This window comes from Natrix helvetica, assembly GCF_964273705.1.
Source record: "Natrix helvetica genome assembly, chromosome: 2".
Lineage (NCBI taxonomy): Eukaryota > Metazoa > Chordata > Lepidosauria > Squamata > Natricidae > Natrix > Natrix helvetica.
In genome coordinates, this window is record NC_138552.1 from 297,967,549 (window position 1) to 297,982,076 (window position 14,528).

General features: G+C 50.0%; 1 protein-coding gene across 1 annotated transcript in view; it reads right to left on the reverse strand.

Moving 5' to 3' along the window:
* Positions 1-14,528, reverse strand: part of SUPT6H (SPT6 homolog, histone chaperone and transcription elongation factor) — a 57,181-nt gene that overhangs the window by 9,719 nt on the left and 32,934 nt on the right. Inside the window, exons 23-28 of the mRNA XM_081942814.1 lie at positions 13,440-13,607; positions 12,552-12,679; positions 11,577-11,784; positions 11,344-11,491; positions 1,199-1,341; positions 372-512 (exon numbers count right to left, since the gene is read on the reverse strand). Coding sequence (XP_081798940.1) covers positions 372-512; positions 1,199-1,341; positions 11,344-11,491; positions 11,577-11,784; positions 12,552-12,679; positions 13,440-13,607 — 936 coding nt within the window. The remainder of the gene's footprint in view (positions 1-371; positions 513-1,198; positions 1,342-11,343; positions 11,492-11,576; positions 11,785-12,551; positions 12,680-13,439; positions 13,608-14,528) is intronic.

The following is a 14,528-nucleotide window of genomic DNA, read 5'->3' on the forward strand; positions in this document are numbered from 1 at the left end:
CAATTGCCCCCTCCCTCCCTCCCTCCAAGGCTCCCATCCTCAGCCAAGAGGCTGCATAAACATCCAGCTCTCTGAGGCCTGGGGGAATGGGACCCACTAAGGAGGTGGGTATTTTGCTTTCCCACCTTCCACGCTGGAGTTCTGCTCCCAGCTGCAAAACAAGCCCTTGAAACAAACGGGCGGTCACTGCCCACTAATTACTTTGGCCAGCTTCCCACTGCCTGGCCAAAGGGCAGAGTGGCGGCCTGCTGGGAAGAGGGGACAGGTGTGGCGGTAAAACAATGCCAGCTCCCTGCTCAGTGGGAAGAGGCCCCGGACGTCTTGACTGGCTGTTGACCCAAGCCGCCTGGGCTGAACTCCCCATAACCTACCTTGACTCTTTCTTCCGGCCGTTTGACCACTTTGTCGCTGAGGAATTTGGTGGGGATAAAACCGGTGACACCGTTGTCCAGGCGGGTTTTCACCCCGATGGCCTGGCCGGGGCAGGAGCCGCTGTCAAAATGGTTCCAGACCTGGACAGAGGAGGGGAGGGGGGGGTCGCATGAACCAACCACAAGAGTCCTCCCCAAGAATGCAGCACCTTCTGGAGGGTGGCAAGGGGGACCCCAGGAAAGAGGCCGAGTCTCTGGAAAGAGCGCAGGGAAGAGCCACGAGGAAAATTAGGGGGCTGGAGGCTGGATCATACGAAGAACCAAGGAATACCAAGGAATTAAGAGAGCCCTGTAGAGCCCTGGGAAGCCGTACGTAAGTGCGATGGCTATGGCTGGTTTAATGAAAAGGAAGACGAGGGTAGCATATTAGCAGCCTTCCAGCATTTGGGGGGAGCGGGGGGGCCCACCTAATCTCCAAACATCAGAAGGGAAGACAAAATGCAAAGGGTGGAAACTAATTAAGGAGAGAGGCCACCTGGAACTAAGGAGAAACTTCCTAACAGTGAGGACAATTAACCAGTGGAACAGCTTGCCACCAGAAGTTGTGAATGCCCCAACCCTGGAAGTCTTTAAAAAGAGACTGGACTGGACAGCCACCAGTCTGAAATGGTAGAGGGTCTCCTGCTCAAGCAGGGGGTTGGACTAGAAGACCTCCAAGGTCCTTTTCAACTCTGTTATTCCGAATAGGTGCAATGGCGTTCAGGATGGCTTCAGAAGCTTTCAAAAAGTTGAGGGAAGGGCAGCCGGAGGTCAGCCCTCGGGGTTACCTCGCTCAGCTCGGGGAAGTTATCCTGCTGACAGAAGGGGCACTGCCAGAGCCCCGTCTCATCGTTCCTGATGGCCTGGTCGTAGCTCTCTCCTTGCGGCCGTCGATGGGCGATTCCCGTCACGTTGCAGATGATGAGTTTACCTGCCGAGAGGAGAAGCCGCACCTTTAGGGGAGCCCTGGGGTGTGGGAACAAGGTCGCCATGGTATATGTGCAGATCAGTTTTCCTGATTGGAACACATATATGGAATTTGGGACTGAAATAAATTGAGTATTGAAAGGGGGTTGAGCTGGATGCCCACTGGGAGGCCCCAATCTAGAAAGCTGTGTCTGCAAAGTAACAGCTTGCAGAACAATGCATAACGGGGACTTTCCAGGCTGAGGAAATTATCTGCAAGCCTAGGGAACACATAGTTCAAGCTGATTAAGATAACCCTCTGGTATACGTTTTTGGACCGTCCTTACCCACCCGCTCGAGGGGAGCTGCGCATCGTCCCGTCTGAAATCTCCTCAAACGGAGGGAAATCTCAACACCAGGTCGAGCACCTGAAGGAACTGAGAGAAACCCTCCTTCGTTTGGAAAAGACCTACACGGCTGGATAACGTGAGTAATGGGCGGAAGGTTATCTCAACACCAGGTCGAGCACCTGAAGGAACTGAGAGAACTAGCCGATTCTTCCTCCAAAATCTCTTCAAACGGAGGGAAAACCCTCCTTCGTTTGAAAAATAAAGAACTAATTGGACTTTTAACCTATGTTTGGCAAAATTATCCATTATACCCCGAGAAGGGGTCATTAAAAATCTCTACATGGACAAAATTGGGGGAATACTTCCATACGGCCCCTAGGGCCCCAATTCAAATTCTGACAACATGGCGCATAATTATGGAATGCCTCATGATTCACCACAAATTTAACAACCACTTGCAGGCAGAAGTCATACCTCCCCCGTATGACTCTGTAGTCCCACCACCTGCAAAAATGTATCCCATCCTGGCAAACACTTCGTGTCCCTGCCCGGACAAGGAAACAACACCCCCTATCCCTCCGGCCGCCCCCACGGCCCCGGAGATCAAAAACGAAAACACTCCGAAAGGGGGCCATATCATCCAAGCCATGCAAGCCGCCCGTCAAACGGGCGAACTGGCAACAGAAGATTTATCCTCCTGTGCCGCTTTGCCCCCAGGCAAAGCCCAACCTCTACCTAATTATACACCAATACATTTTTCACATGTTAAAGAAATTAAAAGGGCAGTAAAAGATTACGGCTTGCAATCGCGCTATGTTTTAGGCTTGCTTACCTCGCTGACTACTGCTACAGTAGATATGCTGCTTGCGGAGTGGCAATCTCTTTTTGGCATGATCCTGACCCCAGCCCAATATGTGATTTGGAAATCTGAATATGATAAGGAAGCTGCTCGCACTATCCAAAACGGCCTCCCTGTAAACGTGGTGGATGATGATATCAAAGGCACCGGAGCTCGCTTTACCATTGACCAACAACAAAATTCGGATAGGGCTGTTTTTCCGCTAATTAAAGAATGTGCTCTAGCGGCCTTTCGCCGTGTAGATGACAATCAGGGTGTGCCGTTACAAACCTTCTCAAAAACTATACAGACGGCTACTGAAGATTACTCCTCTTTTATTAGCCGTCTGCAAATTGCCCTGGAACGACAAATTGATAATGTGGCAGCAAGGAACGAATTAATGATGAAATTGGCTTATGAAAATGCAAATTTTGACTGCCAAAAGGTTCTTCAACCCATCGCTAACAAACCCGGCGTTACCTTGGCTGAATTCCTTAAAGCATGCCGGATAGTTGGTACTGACACTCACAATATGGCCACTTTAGCCTCCGCCATAACCTCCTCTTTGCTTCCGCCTTCTTCTCCTCCTGTGCCTTCGGACGCATTTCTGGTGACACGCCCTGCTGGCAATTGCTTCAATTGCAAGAAGCCGGGCCATTTTAAATCACAATGCAGAGCACCGGGAGGGGGCGCCCACCGATCAAGTTCTAACTCCTCCTCCAAACCAAAAACTGTTTGCCCAAAATGCGGTCAAGGTTTCCACTGGGCCAATCAGTGCCCCTCAGCCTCTCAACCTCGCTCCACCAACCAGCGATTCAATGGCCAAAAATCGGGAAACTAATTGCGGGGCATTCAACCAGGCCCTCCACAAAGGTTGAACCACCCAATGATGAAGTACTTTCCAAGTCATTTGAAATGGTTGCTGATGAGACTTACTCTTTGCCTGCTCATGTGTATCCTCTCTTTATTTCCCCGCGTGTGCCTCTTACGCTTCCTCCCTCTTTACCTGTCCTTGTTTTCCCCACTCTTGATCTCACTGCTCAAGGAGTCATTGCAGCACAGACTCCTTTTCCGACCTGGCACTAGCTATCATGATCAACTCCCCTGTAACAGTAAATAAAGGAACGGTTGTGGCCACAATGATTTTATTAGAAGATCCTATGGACGTTTTTGCTCTAGAGCACTCTGTAAAAAACACCCGGCCGACGGCAGAGTTCAAACTCAATGGACGTTCTTTTTCCGGTCTTCTAGATACCGGCGCTGACGTCTCTGTCATCTGCTCTGCCGACTGGCACGCCAATTGGCCCACTGATCCCGCCCCGTCCGTCAGAGGGGTAGGAGGGATTCAAACTGCTCAAATCAGCAGTAATAGGACTGCTGTTACGTCACCTACAAGTTCTGTTACCGCCTTTATTAAACCTGTTGTCCTATCTTTGCATACTAACTTGTGGGGACGGGATTTAATGTCTCAGCTTCAAGCTAAACTTGTGTTGCAATAATGACCGCTTCCTTTGTCTTACGATTAGAACTGCAGTCTCAAACTCCTGTCTGGATAGATCAATGGCCTCTCACCATGGAAAAACTCACTATACTAAAGCAATTGGTAAATGAGCAATTGGAAAAAGGGCATTTAGGACCCTCGCTAAGCCCTTATAATACCCCAGTTTTTGTTATCAAAAAGAAAAATGGTAAATGGAGATTTTTACACGATCTGAGGGGCGTGAATGCTGTTTTGAAGCCAATGGGGGCACTACAATGTGGCCTCCCAAATCCAAATTTAATTCCTCAAAATTATGACATGATGGTCATTGATCTAAAAGACTGTTTCTTTTCAATACCTTTGCATCCCAAAGACAGGCATATTTTTGCCTTTACCATTCCTGAGCCCAACAACGCCCAGCCCACTGCTCGCTATCAGTGGAAAGTCTTACCTCAAGGTATGCTCAATAGCCCCACCATGTGCCAATACTATGTCTCTCGGGTATTACAACCATACAGGGACAGTCATCCAACCTTCCTGGTTTATCATTACATGGATGACATTCTGGTTGCAGCCCCAGGCCCTGAAGGCACCGCCTTCAAAACATTGTCTCATCTTAGACACTCGTTACAACCAGGGGGGCTTCATATTGCTCCAGACAAGGTACAGGTTCCCCCCCCCCTTTCAATACTTTGGACATAAAATGCTTGCATCTTACGCTTCACCTCATGTATCTCACATCAAGTTGCCACCCAAACCTTCACTTTTGCAATTACAACAATATTTGGGATCTATCAATTGGATCAGGCCCTATTTAGGCCTTTCCACCGCACAACTGTCACCTTTGTTTACTGCCCTCACCAAGGGCAAACAACCATCCAGTATAATTCCTTTGCAAAAGGATCAATTAGAAGTATTGCACCTCATCAATCAGGCCCTGCTCACAAAATGGGTGGACCGAATGGTAGCCAATATACCTTTTGTATTGCTAATCTTTAACACCACCACGCTGCCCACTGCAGCAGTAGCTCAAGTCACCCCTTCTTTATTAATTCTTGAATGGATCCACCTATCCCACACGCCTCGTACGACACTCACTACCAAACCTGCCTTATTTGCTTCTCTCATCACCGCAGCCTGCTGCGGTCCAAAGCCCTTGCTGGTATTGAAACTTCTGTTATTTACCTTCCTTGTTCTCTTTCCATGTGGGAATCATTGCTGGCTGTCAGCGACCACCTTCAGTTTGCCCTCGCTGACTGGCCTGGCACTGTCTCCTGTCATCCACCACCAGACCCTCGAATACAACTTCTCAAAACCACTCCTTTCACTTGGCAAACTCCTATGTCCCCTCTCCCCATTCACAATGCAGTCACTGTCTTTGCTGACGGAAGCAAAAAATTTGGCGCTTGTGCCTGGCAAATCAATGGCCACTGGCACACCAAAATTACTCCTCCGCAATCCTCTGCCCAGCAGGCAGAACTTTATGCTTCTATTCTTGCTTTCGAGGCTTTCCCTCATCAACCTCTCAATCTCATTCTTGACAGCCTTTATGTTTCTCAAATCATTTCTTCCATTTATCAGGCATATCTATCTCCCTCCATTGAACCAACCCTTTTATTTTTGTTTCTGTCCTTACACCACCTCATTTCTCAAAGGATTCATCCTTTCCATGTTGCACACATTCGTAGTCATCAGCCATTCCCTGGCTTTCTCCAAGAAGGGAATGATGTGGCCGATGCTGCGGCTGCGACTGCATCCTCCTCCCCATTGTCTCTTGCGCTTTCCTCTCCCACCCCGTGAGAAAGTCATTCATATTTTCATCAGAATAAAAAGGCACTCATCAAACAGTTCAAAATTTCTGCTACAGAGGCCGCCGCAATTTTGCAACAATGCCCCACCTGTAGCAAACAAGCGCACTCTGTGCCCATGGGAGTCAACCCCAGAGGGACAGAGTGCAACCATATTTGGCAAATGGATGTTACCCAATATGCTTCCTTTTCCCCATGGAAGTTCATTCACGTATCCATTGATACTTATTCTGGGTTCATCATGGCTACCCCTCAGAGGGGTGAAGCCACTAAACATGTTATCAATCATTGTATTCGCACCTTTGCATCGCTGGGACGCCCAAAACAGTTAAAAACTGACAATGGGCCTGCTTACACTAGCAGCGCCTTTGCCGATTTTTGCGTAAAATGGGGAATAGAACATAAGTTTGGCATTCCGTACAACAGTCAAGGCCAAGCAGTAGTGGAAAGAGCAAATCAGACCCTGAAAAATGCTCTCGACAGACACATTGAACAAAAGGGGAAAGGACCCCCTAGCCTCCCAGCTGTGCAAGACACTCTCAATCTTTGTCTCTATACTCTTAACTTCTTAAACCTGACGGGTCAACCACCCAGCTGTGCTGCTGCTCGCCATTTTGCCACCTCACCTGTTCCTGTGGACCAACGCCCTCTTGTCTACTATCGCTGTCTGCCAGATCCCACCTGGAGAGGACCCGCTCATCTCATCACCTGGGGGTGTGGCTACGCTGCTCTAGCACTCCCCGATTCCACCCTGTGGGTTCCTGGTCGACACGCTCGTCCTTACCTAGCAAAGCAACCCTCCTGCAAGGACCATGAAAAACCTGCTCCTACTTCTCCTCTTCCCGACACTTCTTAACTGTTCGTCCATTTTGCAACGGACCAAGCTTACAGGACCAGGCCTTTATTGTGCACCTCCCTTCTCCTTCGCAAGTCTGGACAACAAGCTACTATGAGAAAGGTAAAACCTTTTGCCCATTTTATTTCACACACAAAGGGAAGCCCGTACGACACCATGAACATTACATCATTGACTATCAGCACCACCCATGTCAGATGTCATTAATTGTTACCGTGACCAACCTTACCACTGGGCATTACCCTTGCACCGGTTTTTCTTCCAATGGACATTACTCAAATAACTTTGAGGTAGCTAGTATTGCCTCCATCACCAAAACCCCCATCTCTGATCGCTTTGTAGCTCTTTGGCGCCGTCACCCACCACGGGTCCGCCATTTATCAGTCAAGAAATACAACTCTTGCTTCCCCTTTCCTGACTTCTGCTTTTGCATCCTCCCCCGCTGTGCATTCAAAAAGCAGGTTGCTAAGGACAGTAGACGATAAGTGAGAGGAAGTCAGAGATATGTTTTTGAGGACGGAACATGAAGATGAATATGTGAGGACTTGTGAAATCTGGCAAACGGATGATTCAATACCTTTTCTTTGCCCCATGGAAATATTTGCACGTTTCCATGGATATTTATTCAGGATTTATTACGGCACCCCGCTAAGGGGTGAGGCCACTGAACATGTGATCAACCACTGCATTCGTACCTTTGCAATGTTGGGACGCCCAATTGAACTGAAAACAGACAATGGCCCTGCTTACATCAGTACTGCCTTTGCAGACTTTTGTGACAAGTGGTCCAACACACACACAATTGGCTTGCCCTGCGGTTCTCATGGCCAGGGAATTGCGGAGCGAGCTAATTAGACTCACAAACATGCCCTGAATAAATCAAAAGAGGAAAAATGCCTCGGCCTCCCAGCCATGCAAAACAAACTCAATCCTTGTTTATTTACTTTCAATCAATTGAATTTTTCAATTTCTAATTCGACTGCTTATCAGAGGCATTTTCAATAAAAAACAAGTTTGCCTCTCCCTCTGGTATATTTACAGCATTACCAGACAAAACACCGATTCCTTTAATTACTTGGGAGTGGGGCTGGGCTGCTGTGTTTACATCTACAGTGTCCAGCCAAAGATGTCGTGTCACCAACCCCTGATTCCTATCCCAGAGATGGCAACGGCTACTCTACACCAACCCGATCCCGTCATGCCAGTCATCCAGTGACATGGGGAGATGTGAAGAATTTAACCACCAAAGCGCACCCGAGAATTTGTGTGCTGCCATTTTTGCGGTTTTCATTTTTGCGGCTTTAATTGCAACTTTCTTATTCAAAATTTGTTTGTGCTTGATTGATAATAACTGTACTTTGGCATCAGCAGCTGTCATATCACCCAGACAAACAAAACTTACGGGTACAGCTTGCAAACATCACACAAACTGATGCCTTATGTTTGTCTGAAGTGTATATATGGAAAATTTGCTTTTTGCATGTTTAATCCCTAAACCACCTCTCATGTTGCCCCAGGGTCAGGTTTATGCCTTGTATAGACAACTGCAGGGATATCCCTCTCCTGATAATAGCCCCTTTTCTAGCCCTTTGTAAGAAGAACAAAATATCTCACTTCCTGCGGAATTGTACATCAAACGGAATAATTCTGCCACAAGGAAGCTCTCGGGCATTACAGACCCTGCACAAAGACCCTTCCACTGCCTGGCACCTGCCCTGAGAATGTGAACTATGGTCTCCAACAATCCTGTGCGTCAACACCCTGAACACCTCAGCTTCTTGGACATATGGGCAGGCCTATGTTCCTGGTTACCAGGAACAGGATGGCTGAAAAACATATTGTGTACTATCTTATTTCTGTTCATTGTATTACTCAATATATTCCTGCTTTATTTGCTATGATGACACACATATTTGCCAACCATGAAGAAAACATCATAATAAACAAGCCTCTGGCAGCATCCCCTCCTTCAAGCATCCTTGTACTTCAGGCAGTGACTCTGAACAAGAGGATCGCTTCTAATAAAACAAAAACAGAGGAGATGTGGGAACAAGGTCGCCATGGTATATGTGCAGATCAGTTTTCCTGATTGGAACACATATATGGAATTTGGGACTGAAATAAATTGAGTATTGAAAGGGGGTTGAGCTGGATGCCCACTGGGAGGCCCCAATCTAGAAAGCTGTGTCTGCAAAGTAACAGCTTGAAGAACAATGCATAACGGGGACTTTCCAGGCTGAGGAAATTATCTGCAAGCCTAGGGAACACATAGTTCAAGCTGATTAAGATACCCACGCCAAAAGCACCGCTTAAGCAAGAAGGCATTGTATTGTATGCAACCAATGATAATTCAGAATGCTTTTGTTTCCGTATATGCTCATAATAAAAGGGGGGTTCAGAACACGCTCTGGGCTCACTCGCTCCGAGGAAAAACTGTGTGTTGTCTTCATTCCCCTTGAGTGGGCCCGCCTTGATGCGGCCAACCCCGGAGGAGACCCGGGAATTACCGCACTGGGGAGCTTCTGCTGGGGCTGGGATGGGGGCCATCTGGGGGGGGGGGGGAGGCAGAGAAGCCAGACAAACCAGGATCCTCTCTTTGGAGGAGATGCTGGAGGGGGGGCACCAGGGGGCTCCCCCCAGGTAAGTTCGGAGACAAACTGCCCACACAACCATCCACACCCTGACTATTGGCAGGCTTGAGGAACCGACAAAGGAGTTTATCAGTCTCTTGCTGGTCACATCCACCTGACCCACCAGAGTGGGGAGGCAGGGAAGGCTGCGGGCCCCGTCCCCAAGGGAGATACACCTGGCGGGACCCAGAAGAAGGACCTTCTCCATGGTGGCTCCCTCCCTCTGGAATATCACCACCCCACCCCCCCCCCCCCCCCGAGATTAGAATGTCCCCCACTCTGAGACTCTTCCGGAAAGCGCTGAGCGCCTGTTTCGGCCATCGGGCCTGGGGAGCCCAGAGCGGAGGGGGCCCATCAAATGGCTCTTGTGAGGTGATGTCGCCAGGGCGGGGGCTTATTTTATTATTTTATTTTATTCTTCTATGATCATTCCCTTTTATTAGTTTCATTGTTTTATATATATATATATGAAGCTTTTATATTCCTGTAAGCCACCTTGAGTCGCCCTGTGCGAATAGGCGGCAATATAAAGTTCCTAACTGAATAAGTAAATAAATAAAAATGCTGAAATTGCCATACAGCTAATCCTGCACTTACAACCATTGAGTCCCAAATTTCCGTTGCTAAGCAAGACAGTTGCTCAGTGAGTTTTGCCTCATTTTACGACCTTTCTTGCCACTGTTGTTAAGTGAATCTGGATTCCCCATTGACTTCACTTGTCAGGAGGTCACAAAAGGGGAACACCTTACTCCAGGGGTGTCCAAACTTGAGAACTTTAAGACTTGTGGACTTCAATTCCCAGGATTCCCCAGCCAGCATGGCATTAAGTGAATGGCTATAAGTCAAGGACTACCTGTACCCACATTCTTGGTCATATCTGCTCACCACCCTGAAGTCATCTGAAAGTCTAAGGCAGCTTTTCTCAATGCTGGACACCTGATGACGGATGGACTTCAACTCCCAGAACCCCCCAGCCAGCAGGGATTCTGGGAGTTGAAGTCCAACCCATCTTCAAGTAGCCAATGTTGAGAAAGAGGGGCCTGAGGCCCCCCAGAATCCTTTGCTCTCCAGGGAACAATGCTAACCTGCTGGCAAAGGCGGCCCGGAAGAGGCTGCGCTTCCTGAGGATGTGAAGGAAGACAAATCTATCCCAGCATCTACTCCTGTCCTGCTACCCCAGCGCCATTGAGAGCGTCCTGACGTACGGCATTCTTGCATCGTACGGGAGCAGCTCCGCAGCGGGTAATAAAGCTCCACGGAGAATCATTAGAACTGCCCAGAATGTCATCAGGCGATTATCATCAGCCACCGGCCCCGGGTGACACCTTCGCATCTCGCTGCTTGAGGAAGTTGCCCAACTCTTCCCATCCTGCTGACAATCTTTTTGGACTGTTGCCTTCTGGCAGAGGATGCAGAACAATGGAAACTCGGACCGCACGTCTTCGGAATGGTTTTCATTCCCAGAGCTGTAACCGCACTCAACATGGAACTAAAGGGCCAGTCAGCTCTTGGACAGTGTCCCTTGGCCTGTTGTGTGGATGCTTGGGTGGCTTATAGGGCAGTGGCGAAATCTGATTTTTTAAACTACCTGTTCTGTGGGCGTGGCTTGATGGGATCGTGTGACTACATAGTCATGTGACTGGGGGATCAAAAGACAGAAACTGACTTTAACAATGTCCTGCTGGAGCAGGGTTGGACTAGATGACCTCCAGGTCCCTTCCAGCCCTGGATTATCCTCTGAAGCTGCGTCTAGTGCCAGGTCCTTCCTTCCTCTCCTTTTTCCCTTGGTCCCTCCCTCCCTCTTTTTTTCTTTCTTCTTTCTTTCTTTTTCCCTTTCTCTCTCTCTCTCTCTCTCTCTCCCTCTCTTTCTCAGCACCCCCCACCCCCCGTTTTTGGCCTAGTAGGCTTCAGGAAAGCCTGCTGGGAGCAAAAACAGACCCCACCCCCACTCCTGCATTTCCAGAGAACCTGTAGTAAAAAAAACGCTTAAGAAGTTTTTTTTTAAAAAGTCCCGAAGATCAGCTCTGCCTTTTTAAAAAAAAAAAAACTTTTGGGCTGCACCTACCGATGTAGAAGGTTTCGGGGGTCTCTTTGGTCAACATGTTGAAGACCTCCTCAGAATTGGGGGAGCGATAGGGGCTCCTCAGGTCCTTGTAGCGGCAGCTCAGCTCCGCTCGGATGTCGTACAGGGTGATGTGCTTGTCGCCGTAGCCCTGAAAAGACATGGAGGGCCGTGAGCGCCTGGAGGGAAACCCAGGAAGGAAGACCCTTCCCCTGGGGGTGGGGAGGGCTGCTGACCTGTCTCTCCAGCTCCTCTGCGAAGGCGTCAAGATCCAGGTCCTTCAGGCGTTCCGGGTTTTCCAGGATCTCCTCCAGGGCCCCGGCTGGGTTGGCGTCTTCAGCCGACTCATCGTACTCCAGAGCGTCGACCGCCATCTTCCGGGCCCATTCGTAGGTTTCTGGGTGGACCCTGGAGCCGTCCAGGACCTCGATGTAGGAGTCCGTGCTGGGAGCCCAGAATCACAGGCAAGGTCAGGGGAGATGGATTTACCCCGCAGGGCGTTAGCAGAACACCACACTAAGCGCATGAAATCCCACCAGAACAGCATCGAAAAGGTCTATCAAAACACAAAACCCCGCTAGGCGGAATTGTTTTAAAAATGCTCATGCCGGGGACGTTGGAGGTGGTGATCCTTTGGGACATGCATGCAACGGAATTTCCTTTTAATGGATGCCGATTACTGTGCATTCAAAGCAGTCTATTCTCTATTGTAAGACTATTTTGTAGTCTGTTCTCTATTGCTGTTCCATTCCATTCCATTCCGTGCACAGTACGAATGACGAATAAAACTGTCAAGAAAGTTAAATTTTGTAGGAGCCGTTAGTATATTGGCTATTCTAGAACAGAATAGGAATTAGAATGGGAAAGAATAGAATGGAATAGAATAGGAATTAGAATGGGAATAGAACAGAACAGAATTACAAGACAGAATAGACGACAAATTTGGGCTCAACTTTCCTCATAAATCAAGGACTGCCTGTATTTTAATGGCTGGTGTTGTTTTTATTTCTTGTATGTCACCCGCGGCCTAAAGAGCAGCATATACATTTAAAAAGTTCAGCAGGCCTGCCGTGACCCTCATCCCCTGGCACTGGGGGGGTTGGAGCCCCGGAGGCTTCCTTGGGGACTCAGCCGAGCCCAGGACCTGCCAGAAGGGCTCTCTTGCTGGCTCAACACCCCACCCCCGTCCCCCGTCCCCCTAAGGCGCCCACCTGTCTCCCAGGGAGGCCGTGTCGATCTTGATGAAGCCGGCGCAGTTGATGAAGACTTTGGGCCCCATGTGGCACATGGTGACCAGCTGGGTCCGGTTCTCCAGCCTGGTGTTGTTCTGCTTCAGGATCTGAAAGGGGAGGCAGGGCAGGCGGTCGGTCGGAGCCGGGGAGGACGGAGGGGGCCGCCTGGGGGCTAAGGAGAAGGCTCTGGGAAAGGCAGCCCCTTTGGACCCCCCCCTCTTCCTCTGACTGTTTTTCAACAGACGTGCAGGGAGTCCTCACCTTACAGCCGTTCACTTAGTGACTATTTAATAATCCTGACAACCAGTTGTTGCACTGTGGCATCCTCACAGTCACCGGATCAAAAATTGGGGCCTTTGGCAACGTTCACCATGTATTGACTGACTTAACGCCCTGGCGATTCACTGAGCAACGCTGACAGGGACGGTTGTAAAACGGAGCAAAACCCATTCGCTGTTCCGGTTAGCAACGGACATTTTTGGCTCAACCCTTGCCGCTGTTGTTCAGTGAATCACGGCAATTGTAAAGTTAGGAACACGGCTGTTAAGCGAATCTGGCATCCCTATTGAATCTGCTTGTCGGAAGGTCGCATGACCTCCCCCATCCCCCCCCCCCGGACACTGCAACCGTCATAAGTATGAGCCAGTTGCCAAGCGTCTGAATTTCGATCAGGGGACTGTGGGAATCCTGCAACAGCCGTAAGTGTGAAAAACGGCCATTCAGTGCCGTTGTAACTTGGAGCGGTCACTAAAAGGGATGACTGTAAGTTGAGGACCACCTGTAAAAGGGGGGTCTCCCCTCCCCTCCCCACCCCAGGGTCCCCCAGTCGTCGTCCGTCCCCCCTGGCGCTGAGCAGAGCCTACCTACCTTCAGCAAGTGGGCTCCCTTGCGGGGTCCCAGGCCGCAGACGAACTGCAGGAGGGCCTGGCTGTGGGGGTGGGCGATGGCTCGGTTGACGTCCACGCCCACCTCGTTCACCCGGTTGATGAACTCGCAGTAGAGGGAGCTCAGCAGCTCTTCCTTCACCACGTGGTCCTGGGGGGTGGGCACAGGGAAGACAGCCTCAGCCCTCCAGAGAGCAAGACTCAGAAGAAGGTCCGGTCGGGGGGAGTAAGATCAACCAGAGGACTCGAAGGAGAGGCTTCAAGCTGAGTGGTGGGCTGATGGACCCCCCACCCCCCACCAACACGCTTCTGGACTCCAGGTCTTAAGCCCACCCAGAGCAGCCCACCCCTCCCCGTCTTTCAGAGAGCCTCCCCACAAGAGAGTGAGGCTGCAGCCAGAGTCCCCTTGGCCTCTCTGCTCAAGGCTGGTGCTGGAAGGGACAAGCGGTTTTTCCCTACCCACCAACTCGGTGCCCGATTCTTTTTTCCTGACTGGCCTGGGACCCTCACGGCCTCCCCATTTGGAAGGACTGAGAGCCGGTGTGGTCTAGAAGTTAAGTCACCAGGCTAGAAAGCAGGAGACAGGGAGTTCTAGTCCCGCTTTAGCCATGAAAGCCGTGTGGGTGATCTTGGGCCATTCATGAGGAGACAGGGAAGTTCTAGTTTCTCCTTAGCCATGAAGGCCAGCCTGGTGAATTTGGACAGATCATCAGGAGACGGGGAGTTCTAGTCCTCCCAGTCCGGCTGGTTAACTTTGGGCCAATCACCAGGAGATGGTGAGCTCTAGTCCCGCCATAGGCATGAAGGCTGGCTGGGCGGCTTTTGGCCAATCATCAGGAGACTGGGAGTTCTAGTCCAGCCTTAGGCAAGAAAGCCAGCTAGGTGATTGGGGCAATCATTCTCTCTCAGCCCAACCCACCTCACAGGGTGGTGGTTCTTGTGGGTAAAAGAGGAGGAGGAGGAGGAAGGCGTGCTGGATATCTTCTCCCCCTTGAGTTGGGTGTAATGAAGTAATGAAGGCAGGGTACAAACAAATAGAAGGCTTCAGCCTGTTTTCTTCCAGACGAGGCCT